The sequence below is a fragment of the Corythoichthys intestinalis genome, chromosome 17, assembly GCF_030265065.1.
Source record: "Corythoichthys intestinalis isolate RoL2023-P3 chromosome 17, ASM3026506v1, whole genome shotgun sequence".
Lineage (NCBI taxonomy): Eukaryota > Metazoa > Chordata > Actinopteri > Syngnathiformes > Syngnathidae > Corythoichthys > Corythoichthys intestinalis.
In genome coordinates, this window is record NC_080411.1 from 10,387,266 (window position 1) to 10,405,840 (window position 18,575).

The 18,575-nt window shown below is 38.6% G+C and overlaps 1 protein-coding gene across 1 annotated transcript in view; it reads left to right on the forward strand.

Moving 5' to 3' along the window:
- Window positions 1–1,164: 1,164 nt before the first annotated feature.
- The window catches only part of LOC130905970 (potassium/sodium hyperpolarization-activated cyclic nucleotide-gated channel 1), a 203,151-nt gene continuing 185,740 nt past the window's right edge, over window positions 1,165–18,575 (forward strand). Inside the window, exon 1 of the mRNA XM_057819798.1 lies at window positions 1,165–1,785. Within this exon, the coding sequence (XP_057675781.1) occupies window positions 1,427–1,785 (359 nt within the window). The 5' untranslated portion in view covers window positions 1,165–1,426. The remainder of the gene's footprint in view (window positions 1,786–18,575) is intronic.

Consider the following 18,575-nt stretch of genomic DNA (forward strand, 5'->3'; position numbering starts at 1 on the left):
AGGTGCAATCCTTGATAGCATGTAAAGACAAATTCAGAATACACTATATAGCGCCCCCTAGCAGTCATTCTTTGTCCCGCCGACACTTTGAGCCCTACTTTGACCCCCTCAGAATGCTTCAAAACTCAACAGCCAGGTGAAAACTGGTGAAAAATTTGATAAAATGTAAAAAAAAAAATAATAATAATATGCGTAAGTGTGTAGCGCCCCCTAGGGACAAAACCAACATATCCTTTTTTTAATTTTTTTTTTTATTAAGGTGAAACAGGAGGTAACAACACAAAGGTTCAAACTTAGAAGACATCAGTACTACTATATGAATGGGATACCATACGTGGTGGCCAGACTGCCGTTAGTACTACATCCAGTTTTCTTTGGGTGGGCAGAGCGTGTCCGTGGGTGTGCACTACCCCCCCTCCCCCGGTAACGCCCCTGGGCCGGAATATTCTGTCTAAACGGAGACAGCGTCTACTTCTCCAATAGGTAAGACAGAAAAATGCGCGTGCACACACAAGCACACACACACACACACAGCTGGGCTAAGCTACTATCTGAGCACATATCTTGTAAATTAATTTTATTGCTAGCACCGCAACATTTTTGCTCCACCTGCCACAAAAGTCAAACTCCGCCTAAAAGCCTAAAAATGGGAAGGTTGACTTTGAATTATGATGATGATCAGCTAATCAGCAAGCTCTGCAGTTGCCTGATAACAATCCTGATAATTTGATTCAGGTGTGTTAAAGGAGGGAGACATGGAAAACAAGCTGGATTGCGGCTCTCGAGGAGCAGGGTTGGCCACCCCTGTTAGTGTATTAGTATTTTTAATACAATACTATCGGAAAACAAATAAAACATGTTTTAGAACATTTTTTGATGGGACTATTATTGTTATCTATTTATTTTTAGAATTCAGTAAAACAATAGAATCAGTTTTATATGCGGAATAATGCAGTTCTCACTTTGATGCAATGCTGTTGAAAACCAAACTACATGTTGTCAAAGTTTAAACAGCACAATTTTCCATATGTCTAAAACATTACAACATGATTAACTTGATGAAATACGCATGTCTTTCACTTGGGGTGGGAGTAGGCTCGAGCCCATGATGATTATGTAAATAAGTTGCAGGCGCGAGTGCAGGTTGAAACCGCAGTGAGACCATCCTCGTGTGCGTGCGCGCGTGTGTGTGCGCGCTCGGACGGTTCGGGGCCGGGGCCCGTCGGTAGATGGCGGTAACCCAAGAAAGCTGATCCACCGAGCAGGGGAGGGCTCTCGGCCACTCGGGCTCCGGTGTTTGCGGCAGGAGCAGCAGCAGCAGCAGCAGCAGCGCCGAAGCACTGTGAAGGACACCAGGAGAGAGCAGCACCTCTCCGGCTTCAGCCCCCCTCCACCTCCCCGGTCCCCCCTTCTAACGCACGCAGCCATGGAGGACAAACCCAACTCGTTCTCCGGCGCCAAGGAGGAGAAATCGGACGGGAATAACGCCTTCCAGAGGCAGGACTCCATCCAGAAGAACAACAGCACGGGCGGCCAGAACACTAAGGAGCACGGCAACTCGGTTGGCTTTAAGGGGGAGCGCGACGAGGCCATGGTGGGCTTCGACGACCTGGAGGCGGCGTCCAGGCAACACGGGTTCATGCAGAGGCAATTCGGGGCCATGATGCAGCCCGGAGTCAATAAGTTCTCCCTGCGGATGTTCGGCAGCCAGAAAGCGGTGGAGAAGGAGCAGGAGCGGGTGCAGACGGCCGGCTACTGGATCATTCACCCGTATAGCGATTTTAGGTAAAACACCTGAACGCACCACCCCCCATCCCCGATCCGGTCACTCAGCTTCCACTCACACCTTGCTCTAACGCGCGCGTTTCATTGCGGCATTTTGCTGCATCGCACAAACGTCCTTGAACGCAACACCAACACGCACAATCGCCCCGTGCGCGCGCGGGTCTGCGTGTGTCGTGTTTTTGTTGCGACATATTGCAGCTCGTGCAGGCGAGATTCGACCTGCCAATGCACCAGCATCGTCATCGTACCTTGTAAACTACTCCGATGCATGGCAGGAGGGAAGATGACGGAGCAAGGAAATTGGGAGGGGGCTGAGACAAGAGTCTGTTTTAGTTTTAGCTCTCATCTGCTCACGTGCGATGCCATTTTGAGGGTGGGAAACAGACTGGGCGCGGGGCGGAATATGGTTCGGGCGTGCAGTCCTAAAAAGACGCATGGTACGCTAGGGGCACAGGCGGAGTTTGACTTTTGTGGCAGTGGGGGCAAAAATGTTGATGACCCCAAAACACAGTGTCAGCAATAACATTAACTTATAAAATAAATATATGCTCTGATAGTAGCTTAGCCCATGCTCGTACATAGAGGCATCCCAGCTAGATGTGTGTGTGCCTGCGTTTTTCTATCTTAACCAGGAGCCAGGAACATTTTTGATATAATGTTGAAAAGAAGTGCTAATTTTTGTTTCCCATCATTTTTTAGGGGAATTCTAAATCAGGCTGCTTCTTAGGACAGCTACGCTTTTGGCCAAGATCGTCATCCATTAAATATGGTGCGCCCGGTGGTGGTTCTGTTGTCCAATTAACGTCTGTAGTGGGGCAAACCCGAAATTCCGCTCACCATTTTGGCGGTGCGCTCCGGTGTTTCATGGTCCACATCTTCAATCCTTAGTTTTCACTCAGTAGTTCTTGTCGCTTTTAAAAGCTTAGGCTGGAAAAAATTACGTATATTCATCTTGCCTCTTCTGTCCTCAGGTGTGTTTTTTTTAGGGCTGTCAAACAATTAAACATTTTAATCGAGTTAATTACAGCTTAAAAATTAATTGTAATTAATCGCAATTCAAACCATCTATAAAATATGCCATATTTTTCTGTAAATTATTGTTGGAATGGAAAGATAAGACACAAGATGGATATATACATTCAACATACGGTACATAAGTACTGTATTTGTTTATTATAACAATAAATAAAAAAGATGGCATTAACATTATTAACATTCTGTTAAAGCGATCCATGGATAGAAAGACTTGCAGTTCTTAAAAGATAAATGTTAGTACAAGTTATAGAAATTTTATATTAAATCCCCTCTTAATGTTTTCGTTTTAATAAAATTTGTAAAATTTTCAATCAAAAAATAAACTAGTAGCCCGCCATTGTTGATGTCAATAATTACACAATGCTCATGGGTGCTGAAGCCCGTAAAATCAGTTGCACCCAAGCGCCAGCAGAGGGCAACAAAACTCCAAAAAACACAAGTAACAAGTTGGCATTGCACTGTGCTGTCATTTTAATCTGTTTGAGCAGGGCATGTGTGTTAATTGCGTCAAATATTTTAACGTGATTAATAAAATAAAATAAAAAAACGCGATAAATTTGACAGCCCTAGTTTTTTCTTATTTATTTATTTATTTTTTTATCTAACAAACCAATTGACAGAGACGGTCAATAAGGTGCTAGTCACAGGATCTGTTTGAAAAATAAGTTTGACCCATTATAAAAAGATTTTTTTTCATTTTGTTCATTTTTGTTGTTTGTTTTATTACTTCTCCAACTTTTATAGACTACATTATACCGGCAAAGTCTTAATTTTAAAATCATGTATTGGAAAGTCAATTACAAGCAATGACATTTTTGGCCACCGGGGGGGGGGGGGGGCAGGCTCCCCCTTAATCTCCGCGTATGGCTAGTGGGTGTCAATCAACTGATGCACTTGTAAGATACATGATTGTGAAAAAATGTCCTCATGATGGGGTGGAACAAAAACCTGCACCCACTGCGGACCTTTGGGTATGAGATTCCCCCCAGTTGAGGCTCCCAGCGGTTAAAGTAGAATGTTTATTTCAGTTATCTCGTGAGATTCCCTCCTAACTATGGAACTCAACACGTACTATGGTGCAAAACAAGTTCTCGTGAGTTTCCCTCCTAACTATGGAACCCAAGGTGAAAAACAATAACAAGTTGTGACAATCTAGGTCACAGAGGCAATCATACATCACAAAGGCATAATGTGCTAATGTTAAGGTATCACATAACATTTTCTCCCATCATTCCGCCATTTGACCCGGATTGAATTTATCATAAGGCATAATGTGCTAATTCACTTCGGGTCACATTATATTTTCCCCATCACATGCTAATCACATAATCTGTTCGAAAAATAATTTCAACCTATTTGTAAAAGACTTTGTAGGATTCGTGTTCATTTCATTCATTTTTTGTTTGTTTTATTTGTTTTACAACTTTTATAAACAACATTTTTCCGTCTAGTTCTTTGTTTTAAATTCATCTATAGGGAAGTCAATTGCATGCAATGACGTTTCTCGGCCACTGGGGGAGGGGGCACTGCCTGCCCGGCCTGCCCCCCCTCAAACTCCACGTATGGTGGTGATGTACAGTGATCCCTCGCTACTTAGTGGCTCAACTTTCGCGGAGTTACGTATATTGTTTCAAGAATAAAAGTTCTAAAAACATATTTATGTACACTTTATTTACATCAACGTATGTGCACTTACACTCATTTCAGAGCGAGAACGAATGTACAGCACGTATTTATATTATTTTATGTGTTACTTATATCAATATTTACATGTTTCAAACTATTCTTTAATTTTCTAATGATAAGTATTTATCGGGTTTTTATACACAAATTGATATATACTGTATAGATATGTATACACACACAAAAAGAAATGTACGTTAAAAATGGGGTGACACTACTTTGCAGTTTTTCACTTTACGTGGTCGGTTCTGGTCTTCACTAACAGCGATAAGTGAGGGATCACCGTACTCATATCAAGAATCGATTTATGGATTAATGAAAAGTTGCCACCGAAAACTTTTCCACTAGACCAACATTGTCCATTAAAACAGTGTCTTTGTAAACCAAAGGTCGACCGATATATCGGCCAATATATGAACTTTTTATTAAGATTTGGCTATCGGCCAATATATTGGCATATATTAGATAAATGTTGTGTTCAACGTTTTGGTGATCTATGTTAATTGTGATTTTGCACCACCTAGTGGCCAGTATTACATAAAGAAGTAGTGATCCCTCGCTACTTCGTGCTTCAAACGTCCCACCCTCAGTCCATTATGGATTTTTTTTTTTTTTTTTTCAATTAAAAAAAATAAGTTGTCCCGAGCCGGTCGCGTATTCTCACTCTTCCTCTCTCCCTCTGCTCTTTTTTCATCAGGCAGTTCACTGGAGTTGCTTATTAAAGTTAATGATGATTGGCAGACGTTTAATGTTTGATCTTGCCACAGATGCCTGGGACCCGAAACTTCAAAGCGCCGCATGGGTCAATCATCGTTTAACTGGTTAAACTGTTGCTTTGGCAACCCATTGTGTGTAAGTGAGCAGCCTGAGCAGATTTGAGTGGACTCACTCAATGAAGCATTTAATAAAAAGCATTTTTATATTTTATTCTTGTTTAAAAAATAATGTTTAAAACTTATAATTCTTACATTTGAAGTGCTTAAAAACAATTTATTAAAATATTAGGGCTGTCAAAATGATCGCGTTAACGGGCGTTAATTAATTTTTAAAATTAATCACGTTAAAATATTTGACGCAATTAACGCATGCAATGAATGACAAGCTCGCATATTGCCTCAAACCGATTACATTGAGGCCGTTTATGGACATTAAGAGTGAAGAGAATGCCACCGGCCGCTTGGGGGCCTTACCGTTTCCATACTCATGTTATTTCTTCTAAACATGGGAGAATTAGTAGTTGTGAGACGTTTATGCTGTATTCACAATGCAATGCAAATTGCTATTTGTGCTCCACACATATTTCGGTAAGTTTTCTTTCTTTTATTGGCAATTATGTCTCTCTTGTTGTATTTTGGGTAAGATATGTACAGATGTTATACAGTAAAGGCGAGTGGACACAGGCGTTCTTTGGACCGCGCCGTTTATTGGCATAAGCTTCGGCAACTCCTTCACAACAAACATAAGTATCGTTTAGTGAAAGCACAACAAAAATATTCCTATCGCTCAAAAAAAAAAAAATGTTCATAAAAAGAAAAGCACTTCAGTTTATAGTAATGAGGCCCTATTCTGACACACAGTTAAACAACATTGCAAAATGAACTGGCATTCCATATCAAAATACCTATGCAAAATACACGTAAAACTTTTCACTCTATTTTTATTATTGTTATTTTTATTCTTATTATTATTATATTAACTCTACTTTTGATTGAAAATTTTACAAATTTTATAAAACCAAAAACACGAAGAGGGGTTTTAATATAAAATTACTATAACTTGTAACTATAACATTTATCGTTTAAGAACTAGAAGTCTTTCTATCCGTGGATCACTTTAACAGAAAGAATGTCAATAATGCCATTTGTGGATTTATTGTTACAATAAACAAATACAGTACTGATGTACAGTATGTTGTATGTATATATCCGTCGTGTGTCTTATCTTTCCATTCCAACAATAATTTACAGAAAAATATGGCATATAATAGAGATGGTTTGAATTGCGATTAATTGCGATTAATTACGATTAATTCATTTTTATGCTGTAATTAACTCGATTAAAAATTTTAATCGTTTGACAGCCCTATAAAATTATATATATAATATAAACATTTTTTAAAAATTATACTTTGGGGGGAAAAAAGTGAAAAAAATCATGTCTTATAAGTATCTCTTTCTAACTCTAAATCCGAATAAATTGACTAAACACACACACATAAAAAAAAAAGTTTTTTTGGGTGGGGGGGCGTGACTTTGCCGTGGTTTTTCACTTATCGCGACGGGTTCTCGTCCCCGTTAACCACAAAAAACGAGGGATCACTGTAAAACAATATCGCCATTGGCCATTAAAAAAATCCTCTATCAGTTGACTTTTAGGGTTAACTCCTTGGCTGCCATTGACATGCGGTAGAGAACATTAGTTCAATCGCTGCCAACCCTCCCACTTCCAATGGATTGGACGTCTACTAGTTATAAACTTTATTTAAAGTGATCCTCTAGTTTTAAGACAAGTACTGTAATTCTTAAAAGATACATCTTAGTATGAGTTATAATAATTTGACATTAAATCCCCCTTAATGTTTTCGTTTTAATAAAATTTGTAAAATTATTTTAACTGATTGTTCGCCATGGTTGTTGACGTCGCAGTGCTGTGACGTCACAAATCCCGCTGCCGGACTTCAGCGTGTCATTCATTAGCTATCCCAACATGTCGTCGGTTCGTCCCTTCCAATTTGAACCAGAGCGGAAAAGTGAAGAGCAGAACAGCACTGTCGGTCGTTCACAAGACGAGCAGCAAAGGCGAAATGCAGAGCAAGAAATACCTGATGAGGCAAGAGTTGGGCTAAACTTCCGGTGTACTTGCGTTAAGTGCATCTCGATGACAACGGAGCGAGAGAGCGTATGTTGTCGAGAACTCAGGTTTTTGTCAGCAGATCTTCAAGGTGAGTTATTGCGTCATCAAACTCATTCCAATATAATTGTGTAGATTGTTAGCATCCAGAGCTGTCGTATGCTTTTCATACAGTACAGGCCAAAACACCTTGGCATTCGTGCCTTTTTATTTTCTTGACCATTGACATTATAAACTCTCACTGAAGGCAATAAAACTATGAATGTGTGGCGAGCTAGGGAAGGAGGCGGAGTATCAAACCACGTAGCTAATCCGCGTTGTTTTATTGACATTTAGGCTGCAAGAAATAGCAATGTCTGTCTGGCATGCGACCCGCGGAAGGTAGCGTTATTTCCAGCCGTTCCCTTCACAAAGTACCCCCCCCCCCCCCCCAACCACACAACGTGCCAACATAATTCTCGCGATGAGCTTTCAGAGGAGTCCCCTAAAATGGATTTTGACTTCACATGTATGCCATTCCGGCGATGAGAATTTATTGCTTTATCAATGGGGTTGGGACATTTGTGTTGCATTGAATGAATTGCATTGGACGTGCTTTGATCAGTTTGAGTGGCAGCATCACTCATATTAGCTGAATACTGAACACACACACTTACTGCCTGATGAACTGACAGTAGAGGTGAATTATTAGCTTCCTCTGTGACTAGCGGTACGCCCGAAGGTTCGCCTCCCGCTGTAGCGACAGGAGCGGCTTGGGTGCTTAAGAGGGCGGCCAGAGTGTCTCGTCCGTCTCGCTTCATTGCGCGCATTTCACTCGATATCCGAGCAGGCTGAGGCTTCTTGTGCGGGAAAATAGTTGGAACAGCATTTGGTTTTAGTCTGCGCTTATATCTCGCCGCTCCGGTGAGATCTTTCATTAGTTGTCATCTACTAAAATCCTCAAACGCGGTAGGAGAAAAATGGCGACAACAAAGCCTTGGTTGTTTGAGAAGATTTGCTTGTCTACAGGCATTTTCCCAAACCTTTCTCCTCTTCTTGTCAACTGGAAATTTGTGGAGACTCGCATCACTCTCCTTGTTTCCATTTGACTCGAAATTGCATCCATAAGCAGCACATCGTGGCATTTTACTTCGCGAGTTAAGCCAGTAATACACAGTTGTTGTACACACGCTACACGATTGGAAAAATATCATCTACGTCATCACTCTGCGCCCGCAGAACATGGCGCCAACTATCTGTCAAAATATGCACTAAATATTATAAAATATTTCCATTGATTTAACATTTTATGTGTTTCTAACGACATATTTTAATGTAAGAGAACAATTGTGGTTTATTAGAGCCTACATGTCTTTAAAATCGAGGATCACTTTAAATCCGCAGTATTTGACAAAATGTTCATGTTTTGAATAGTGAATATTTAGAATTTGTCAGACTAATTACAACTTTAGTAGAAGTGAGTTCCTCGTAATAGACGAAAATGTTCTTTCATTCTATACAAACTAAAATGGCCTCTGATAAAAAAAGGAAAGAGTCTGTAATGTGATGGAACACGATGTCACGGTGTGACGATTGATGCTCTGGTGGTCGGACCGCCTCATCTAATTCCACCAGCAAAATCAGGTGCCGGCTAACGGTCCATTTCACCAATTAAGGCATCTCACTCATCCGAGATCTCATCCTGCATGCTATCACCTGTGCAGCTTCTCTCTCCAGAGTTGTGCCATGCCATGCATAAATTATGCTATGCTATGCTAAGCCTTCTCCTAACTAAGAGAACTGTCCTTGGTTCTGAAATCAAAGCGAGCAAGCCTGCCTTGCAGAAGTGCTTCAAACCAAAGCACTAGTACAGACGCTACAATCTCTCAAGTGTTGTGTTTTTGCAGAAAAAAGCTAAAGCTAATAACTGAAGTGCTCGCATGCTATGCAAGGGTCGTTGCTTTTCCGGAGGTGTTGTTAGCACACGTTTCAAACTGTTGTTGACTGTCAAAACAAATCAAGATGACTACGTTTCCTCCGTCTGTGGATTTGAATTGCAAATACCGAATATACTGCAAGCAACATTTTCTGCTAATTGTATCTTTCATGTCTGGATCTGTGCATCTATGTGTTTCGGGGGAAATCTGACAACAACATACACAGGCATGGGATAGATGTATATAAACCTCCAAGCTGTGATGCACGTGCACGGTATGCACAGCAATGGTGGTGGTCAAGGATTAGCAGTCAATGAGCTTAGTGGTTTCTGCAAACCATTATGTAAGGAGATTGACCCTTGCTGCTAGAAAATGGTCAAAGTGTGCAACTCGGCCAATTTTCTTTGTTATTCGAAACAAAGCGGAAATTCATCAGATGATCTTAAACGCGGTTCCATTCATACAGCTGATTTTTCTGACTAAAATTTTGAAATATTATTGTTTGAGTCTAGTCAACTTGTTTAACCTGTGGTATTGAGTAGGGCTGCAGCTATTTTAGTAGTCGATTAATCTATCGATTAGTTAGTTCATATAATCGAGTACTCAGATTAGGAACATATAATGTGTTGCAGAATCAATTTTAGGAGCTGTAAAACAAAGGTTTGCTTAAATTGCACTTTCAAAAAAGCATTAAATGCGAACACAAGATTTAATTCCTGTGTTTCTTCAAACTATGTAGAATTGCACTTTCACTTAAAAATTAATTGAAATACCTGATCTTGGCCTCAAACGGTATTTTAAAAAAAATAAATGAGGATCTAAGTACAACAAAAGAACAATTGGGTAACTTAATAGCAAAAGTCAGCTAGCTTAAATGCTATAGAATGCAAACTTTTTTTTTTTAACAGTACTCTTAACAAATCGTTCAAACACCTTCCCAGGAAAAAAAAGACTAAATTACGAATGCATGAAAAAAACGTTAGCTTATGTTGTTCTTAACGGCTAGCAGCTGGATTCAGCCATGTTAAATGAATTGTCATATTCACTATTACCAGTAGAGGGCAGTGTATACACCCAAATAAATAAAACTAAATGCACTGAAAAAAACATCATAACGCCATTCTAATTAAAGCAAAATTCGATTCAAAGCTTTTTTTTGTAATCGAATTACTCGAGTTAATCGATTAATCGTTGGAGAGTTTTATTGTTTATTGGGACAATTAATCGATTAACTCGAGTATTTGATGAGAAAAAAATGTTCGAATTAAATCTTGTTGCTCCGAGTATTCGTTTAATTAAAGTGGCGTTGTAATGGTTTATTGTGAAAGTGTTTGCATTTAGTTTTAGGGTGGATACACTGCCTTCTGGTCTGCCTCATTTCACATGGCTGAATTCAACTGCTCCCTGTTAGGACCAATGTAAGCGAAGTTTTCATTTGAGCTAATGTTTTTTTAATGCATTCGTAATTTAGTTTATAAGTACATTAAGCCATTTTTTGTGGGAATATGTGTCTGAACCATTTGTTTAAAAAAAAAAAAAAAGTTAGCGTTTTATAGCATTTAAGCTAGCGGACTTTTACAGTGTAAGTTTTGTTGTACATAAATTAATTTTTTTTAATACCGTTTTTAATTTTTCATGTTCCTTATCCGATTACTCAATTATTCGAACTAACTAGTTTATCGATTAATCAACTACTAAAATAATCGATAGCTGCAGCCCGAATTTAGTTTTTGCTTTTTTGCCACATTTTTATTTGGTGGTTCGCCACTAGTTTTTATTTTTTTAAATCGTTATTTATTTATTCATTTTTATTAGTTTACATTACGTTGTAATTATGGTAAAGTTTTCTTATTAAAGCTAGCATATCTGGTGAAAGACATTGCAAAATCTACATGCCCAACTCCAGTTCGTTTCTCCCTCTGAGTATCACCCTGACATATTCCAAAGGCCATTTTGTGAGGGGAAGTCGCCTGGGAAATTGCCTTCCTGGACGAGCTAGCTGCCATGTCTTGGCCTACAAGTTCAAATGTGGATTGCTGTTGTTTGTCTCATTTCACATTCAGTGTGTGGCTTTCCTCCTTCGTGCCATCCTCTGAAAACAAAAAATTCACGATATCAGTAATGACTTGCAGTATATCTCTTCACTTGAAATGTAACACCTTCCATATTCTTTGCTACAGCTTGGCTTCTTAAAGATTAATGGCAGGTTAGTAGTATACATTATTCATAGGTGTTTGGAGAGGTCCCACATGCAGGGCCTCGTATACCTTTGCTCACGCTAAAGAGAGGCCTTTGTCGTCCTTTGAAAGCCATCCTACTGCCTCACATTGTTTTTAGGCTTGTGTGCCAGAGGCGTACCTCCGCCACGGCCAATTTTCATGGTTTCTTATACAGTATGTACAGTTTAGTATTACTATTCACAGTTAAGCTACCATGACTTGGCCTTGGCAAAGGGTATCTCTGCGCCATTATCAAAGACGTACAGTATGCATTTGTTCCATCAGCTAAGCCTTCCTGCTCGTGAGTCTATAAATAGCACAGTATTGATCCTCGTCAGTAAGAGAGCTATAATGATGCATTGGCAATTATCCATGCAAAGATGATCGATTCATCCGTGGGGATCGATGTAGACTTCAAAAGCAGGCGTTTTGCCATGACTAGAGGTGGGAATCTTTGGGTACCTAATAGTGTTGCACCGATACCATTTTTTTGGGCCCGATACCGATACAGATACCTGGCTGTGCAGTATCGGCCGATACCGATACCATTCCGATACCACTCTGTTTGCCAAAAAAAAAAAAAAATTAATAAAAAAAAAAAAATATATATATATATATATATATATATATATATACACAGTGAGGAGAACAAGTATTTGATACACTGCCAATGGGTTTTCCCATTGCAACGATAGTTAAGTCATGGTTCGGTACGATTTTCGATACAATTCAATGCATTTAATGCTCTGAAACAGAAAATACAACTGTTATTATTATTATTTTTTTTTTCCCTAACAAGCAAAAATAACAGTGCCATCATATAAACAAGCATTTTAGTGCATAATATTTATGTGCTTACTTTTTACTGATCTGAAGAAATTTTGTATATAAGTGCTGTGAACAATCTTTACTGTTAGTAAAGTGGGGCACACTGTTGATTGCTGCAGCTCTCTGAGCAGATATACTACCATATAAGCAAAACATCCTATTTGTGGTCCGAGTCCCATCTGTAACATGTACTGAACTAACAGTATTTGCAGCATTATCTATAGTCATTGGTATGCATTGATTTGGCCTGCTTAACTTCCGTCAGGTAAATAAAACTACCTACTATTGCCTGAGATAAAAGAAAGGGTTTGACGAACTGCTTAACTTCCATTCAGTCATGGCGGTTTCTAATTCACCAATGTAGTGTATGTATTACGCAGCTAATGGCATGAGATCTAATGTAGCACATTTAGGTTGCTATTTGATGATATTTAGTGTGTGCGCGCGAGAGTTGGCAGGGGATCTAACATAGGACATCTAGGCTGCTATTTGATGATATCTAGTGTGCGCGCTGCGCCGCTAGAGTGTTTTCTGGCCACTGAAGTCACTTCTGCTCTTTACTGCACAACACCAGCATATGACACTCGACTTTCATAAACAGAACGAGTTTGAAGTACGGCGCTCTTAATTTGCCACTCATTGTTTATCATGAAACCATGAGTTTGCTTAGTCTCCCACGGTCTTAACATTTCTGATCCCAATGACTATTCAATGGCAGGCGTTAGCTCACGCATGCTAATCATTTGTGAATGTCATGCTAAATGAGCAGCGTAATATCACGGATATGCGTTGTAGTTTACATCCTTAATATTGAGGCGAAGGTGTTAATTTCGTATAGTAATTTCAAGACAAAGACACACAAATGTCATGCATCGGGATTTGGGAAGTTAGTTCACGTGGGGAGGACAGTAAATTTGCGTTCAAGTGATGCCAGTAGATGGTATCGGCGCCCTAAATGTTAGTATTCGTCGATACCGATACCACCAATTCGGGCCGGATCGGCGCACCCTGCCGATACTGGTATCGGTGCAACTTTAGTACCTAATGATTCGATTGAGATTCAGAGGCTCCGATTCGATTATATAAATCAATTATTGATTTCACACCCCCCCCCCCCCCGATTTTAATCTTTTGTAGATTAGTTCCAAAATAGTTTTAAAAAATCCTATTAGGCTAAACTAAACTAATATGTCAGTATCAAGTTAACAGTTAAGAACTAGGGCTGTCAAATTTATCGCACTAACGGGCGGGAATTTTTTTTGGTTGTTGATCGCGTTAAAATATTTGACGCAATTAACGCATGCACGGAATGACGGGTTCATGCGTTGCCTCAAACTGTTTACAATGACGCCGTTTCAGCACATTGAGAGCGAATAGGCAGAGAAATGCGAGTGTACATAGGCATTCATTGGACCATGCCTTTTATTGGCTTAAGCTTAGACAGCTACTACTAACAGTCATAGTTGCCCAACTTCCCACCTTGCATGTGTGCGGAGCAAGGAACAATCTTTTTCTTAACACGCCTAACTGAACATAACTCGGAACATACTGTATACCATTTGCAACCACCACTGACAGTCATGGTTGCCCAACTTCCCATCATACATTTGGGCAGAGCATGAGACGTTCTTTTTCTAACACGCCTAATTGTTACGATATGGTTACGATATGACCTCCCAAAGTGGCAAACCTCGAGGTTGACTTTGTATACACATTTTGGAGCTAGAGCTGGGAATCTTTGGGCACCCAACGATTTGATTACGATTCAGAGGCTCCGATTCGATTATAAAACGATTATTGATGCACCCCCCTCCTTTAAATTTTTTTTTTTTTTTTTTTTTTTTTAAAGTTTTGTACATTAGTTCCAAAATTGTTCAAAAATCCTCTCAGGCTAAACCAAACTACTATTTCAGTATCAAGTTAACATATAACAGTAGACAAATATACAAATATAACAGTAAATTAAACTCCAGTCCCCATTCCATATAGGCAGCTTTAAACTACATTCAATTAATTTAATGTTGTGAATCAACTGTTACAGTTGTAAAAATTGCTCCCGTTATTCCATAATTTTCCTTCTGTCTACTTTTGTCAAAGTTTTAAAACTATTTCATCATTTAAAGATAGATTCAAGACAAGATTCTCCCGATTTAGGAGTATTTTAGATAAAAAGTTAATTAGGTTTGCTACAACAGAGCCTTCTAGAGAGGTCTACTGCTTTAAGATGGCGGCTGTTTACTTACGCTGGAAAGTCTGTCATTTCGCATCTCTGTTCAATAATAAATATTCTAACAACGACGTCATCTGTCATTTTGCATCTAGTTCTACATATATATGATATCTACTGTAGCCGTATGTTTGTAGCACCTAGCAACTAGGCGCTGTTTGTAGCGGCTGTCGGCCGCAGTTAGGTATGATTGTTTTTTGTTGTTGTTTTTTTTTATCTAGCTGCATGAGTTGAACATGATATTTACTCTCGGTCCGTTCCTCATTGCGTCCCAAAGACCTCGCTGAATGTGTTTTACTTCCGCTTTACCTGGTATAATTCAATAATCGGAATTTGGATATTTGTGAATCGTTCTTGAATCTTCCACGGCCGAATTGCGAATAATCTAAGAATCGGAAATTTTGCACGCCTCTATTTGGAGCAAGACCAGGTATTCAGAAAAAAACAAGTTGGAAAAGATATGCTTGTTTCGCCAAGTCAGTTCTCCTGCAGTGCTTGCAGTTGGCAGCAATCTGCAGAGTCATCTGTGTTTTTTCCAAAACTGTTACCAGGTGATGGCATCTTTGTCTTCTAAAGATCTGAAGTTTTCATTGTGTCAAATAAGCAGAGCAATACAGACGAAGGTCGTAAAATAATTTCTCGACCTGAGTATCGATCATTTTTCTATCGCCACATCGTGAGATCATCGTTATCGTGAGCCTTGAATCGTAAATCGTATTGGATCGTGAGCTACCCAGAGGATCCCAATGCTATGACAATGTACACTAGAATTTTAAGCGGGGTCTGAATGCAATGCTGTAGTCCTAACTGGGCACATTGCACACTGGACTGTGCAGTGTGGGCTGCGTGCATCTCAGCTGAAGTGTTAAAGCAAGCGCTTAATTCAATGATGTAGGGAGAGCTGCACGCGGTGTTAAGTGTGGCTGACTGCATCGTCACGCTTGGTGACCAGCTCTTGAAAACCAAACGGCCGTGTGGCAATCCAGCACGGGAGTTTTTTTTTTTTTTTTTGATAGATTTACAGACTCTCGAAAATGCATTCGCCCCCTCCCAGTCTAAATGGATTGGATGTCTAGCGCCGTCAATGGCAGTCAATGAGTTAAATAAAGTGGTACCTCTACATACGAATTGTAATTCGTTCCAGGACCTGGTTTGTTAGACGAAATGGTCGTATGTCGAAGGGTATTTTCCCTTAAGAATACCGTATTGGCCCGTATATAAGACGGCCCTGATTATAAGACGACCCCCTCTTTTTCAAGACTCAAGTTTGAAAAAAGACTTTTTGAACACCAAATTAATTTTTATACAGAGAATCATTACAGTACATCTGAAACAAATGATTATAACGATATATTTGAGAGAAAAAGCATGTTATTTTGCCTCATTCAAATCTTAATATCTGAACATTTAAATATTTAAAGTGCAATCACATTCGTAAATGAATGGCTTCTGGTTTTTGAAATGTAAATAAACTATTGTGATAAAACAACAAAATAGCAATAACTGCATTAAACATTAAAGTGAGGTCTAACTGTAACTGTAGTCTTGAAACAAATCTGACCAAGAAAAAACATGGCGATAAAATAATGCAAACTGGTTAAACTTGAGAGTAGCTGAGATCTGTCATGACAGAACATTACTCAAGTTCAGCATTCGCTTCAGTGATATCTGGCGCCATCTAGCATCGTCAATGGGTATAATGGCTAGACCGCGAATATAAGATGACCCCCACTTTTTCAGTCTTATTTCAATGCAAAAAAACACTGTCTTATATTCGGGCCAATACGGTACATTATGATTCGATTAATTCGTTCCACAGCCCAAGATCCTATGCGAAATCCTTCATAAATACTGCAGGTTGCGAATAGCAATTACACATAGCAAAACAAATAAATTATAAATACAAATCGTATTAATAATAATAATAATAACAAATTAATGTAACATCCGGTTCTAATGTGGCAGTTGTGTTTTGCATGCTGTTCCTGAACACACCGTGTGACTGACGAGAGAGAGAGAGAGGTGCGGTAGAGGTCATTTTTAGGGCTTTGGCGATTGATTATTTAGTTAATCGATTCAATCTATCAATTAGTTCGTTTGAAAAATCGAGTATTCGGACTACAAACATTTAATGCTTTGCAGAATAAATATTAAAAGATGTAAAACAAACAAGTGTTTATGCTTGCAATAATATTTATTTACGCTTGCTAAGATTGCACAAGTCCGCCAGCTTAAATGCTATAAAATGCTAACGTGTTTTTTTTTTTTTTAATAATGCTCTAAACAAATCATTCAAACACGCAGTCCCACAAAAAAAAAAAAGAAAAAAAAAAAAAACTGCTAAAAATACTTCTAAACGAAATAACAAATGTATAAACAAATATATTAGCTCAAACAAAACTTACAACATTATGTTGGTCTTAACAGGAAGCAGTAGGATTCAGCCATGTTAGACGAGTTATGGCATATTCACTGTTACCATCAGAGGGCATTGTCCACTCAAATCAATAAAACTAAATGCAACACTTTCAAAACAAATCATTACGTCACTCTCAATTAAACGAATCCTCGAAGCAGCAAAATTTGATTCGAAGGTTTTTTTCTAATTGAACTACTCGAGTTAATCGATTAATCGTTACAGCACTAATAATTTTGGGAGTTTGGAATTAATTTTCAACACTAAATGGAGGTCTAGAGAGATCAAACCATTAATGGCAGTCAGTGAGTTAAATAAAGTGGTACCTCTACATACGAATTTTTCGTTCCAGGATGTGGTTTGTAAATCGAAATGGCCGTATGTCGAGCAGGATTTTCCCATAAGAATACATAATAATTCAATTAATTTGTTCCATAGCCCAAAAACCTATGCTAAATCCTTCGGAAATACTGCAGGTACAATCACGAATATCAATTACACATAGCAAAACAAATAAATTATAAATAAAAATTGTAATAATAATAACAAAGTAACGAATCGGGTTGTAATGTGGCAGTTGTGTTTTGCATGCTGTTCCTAAACACACCGTGTGACTGACGAGAGAGAGAGTTGCGGTAGAGGTCATTTTTAGGGCTTTAGCTATTGATTATTTTGTTAATCGATTCAATTGATCAATTAGTTATTTTGAATAAGAGTATTCGGATTACAGACACTTAATGCGATGCAGAATAAATTTTAGAAGATGTAAAACAAGTGTTTATGCTCGCAATAATATGTACGTATTTACGCTTGCTAAGATTGCACTTTCAAGAAACACGAAATTCAAATACAAAATAAAATTCCTGAGTGTCCTGAGCAATGAATGCAATAAAAAAATAAATTGAAATACCTGAGCTTAGCCTCAAACGGTATTTAGGAAAAAAAAAAAAAAAGAGGATCTAAGTAAAACTAAAGAACAATTGGTTAACTTGAATAGCAAAAGTCCGCTAGCTTAAATGCTATAAAATTTTTAAATTTTTTTTTACAATGCTCTTAACAAATCATTCAAACACATTTTCCCACAAAAACTGCTAAATATACTTCTAAACTAAATAACAAATACATTAAGAAACATATTAGCTCAAACAAAAACTTACAACCTTATGTTGGTCTTGACAGGGAGCAGCTGGATTCAGTCATGTTAGACGAGTTATGGTATATTCACTGTTGTCCACTCAAATCAGTAAAGCTAAATGCAAATACTTTCAAAACAAACCATTATAACGCAGCTTGAATTGAACGAATTCTTAAAGCAGCAAAATTTGATTCAATGGTTTTTTTTCTAATCGAACTACTCGAGTAAATCGATTATCGTTGCAGCACTAATTTTTTAAATTTTGAATTAATTTCCCACACTAAATAATTATTTAATTTATGTTTATATATTATTATATCTATTATATACAGTATATACTGTATGTAATAATTATTTTGAGACATTTCTAACGGAGAATAACTCTACCCAACAGTAAGAGAGCCAGCCATTGGTCCAGGCTGTTAACGGCCCCGCAAGCCATTCATCAAACCCTCCGAGGGTCCCCAGACCGCCGATAACA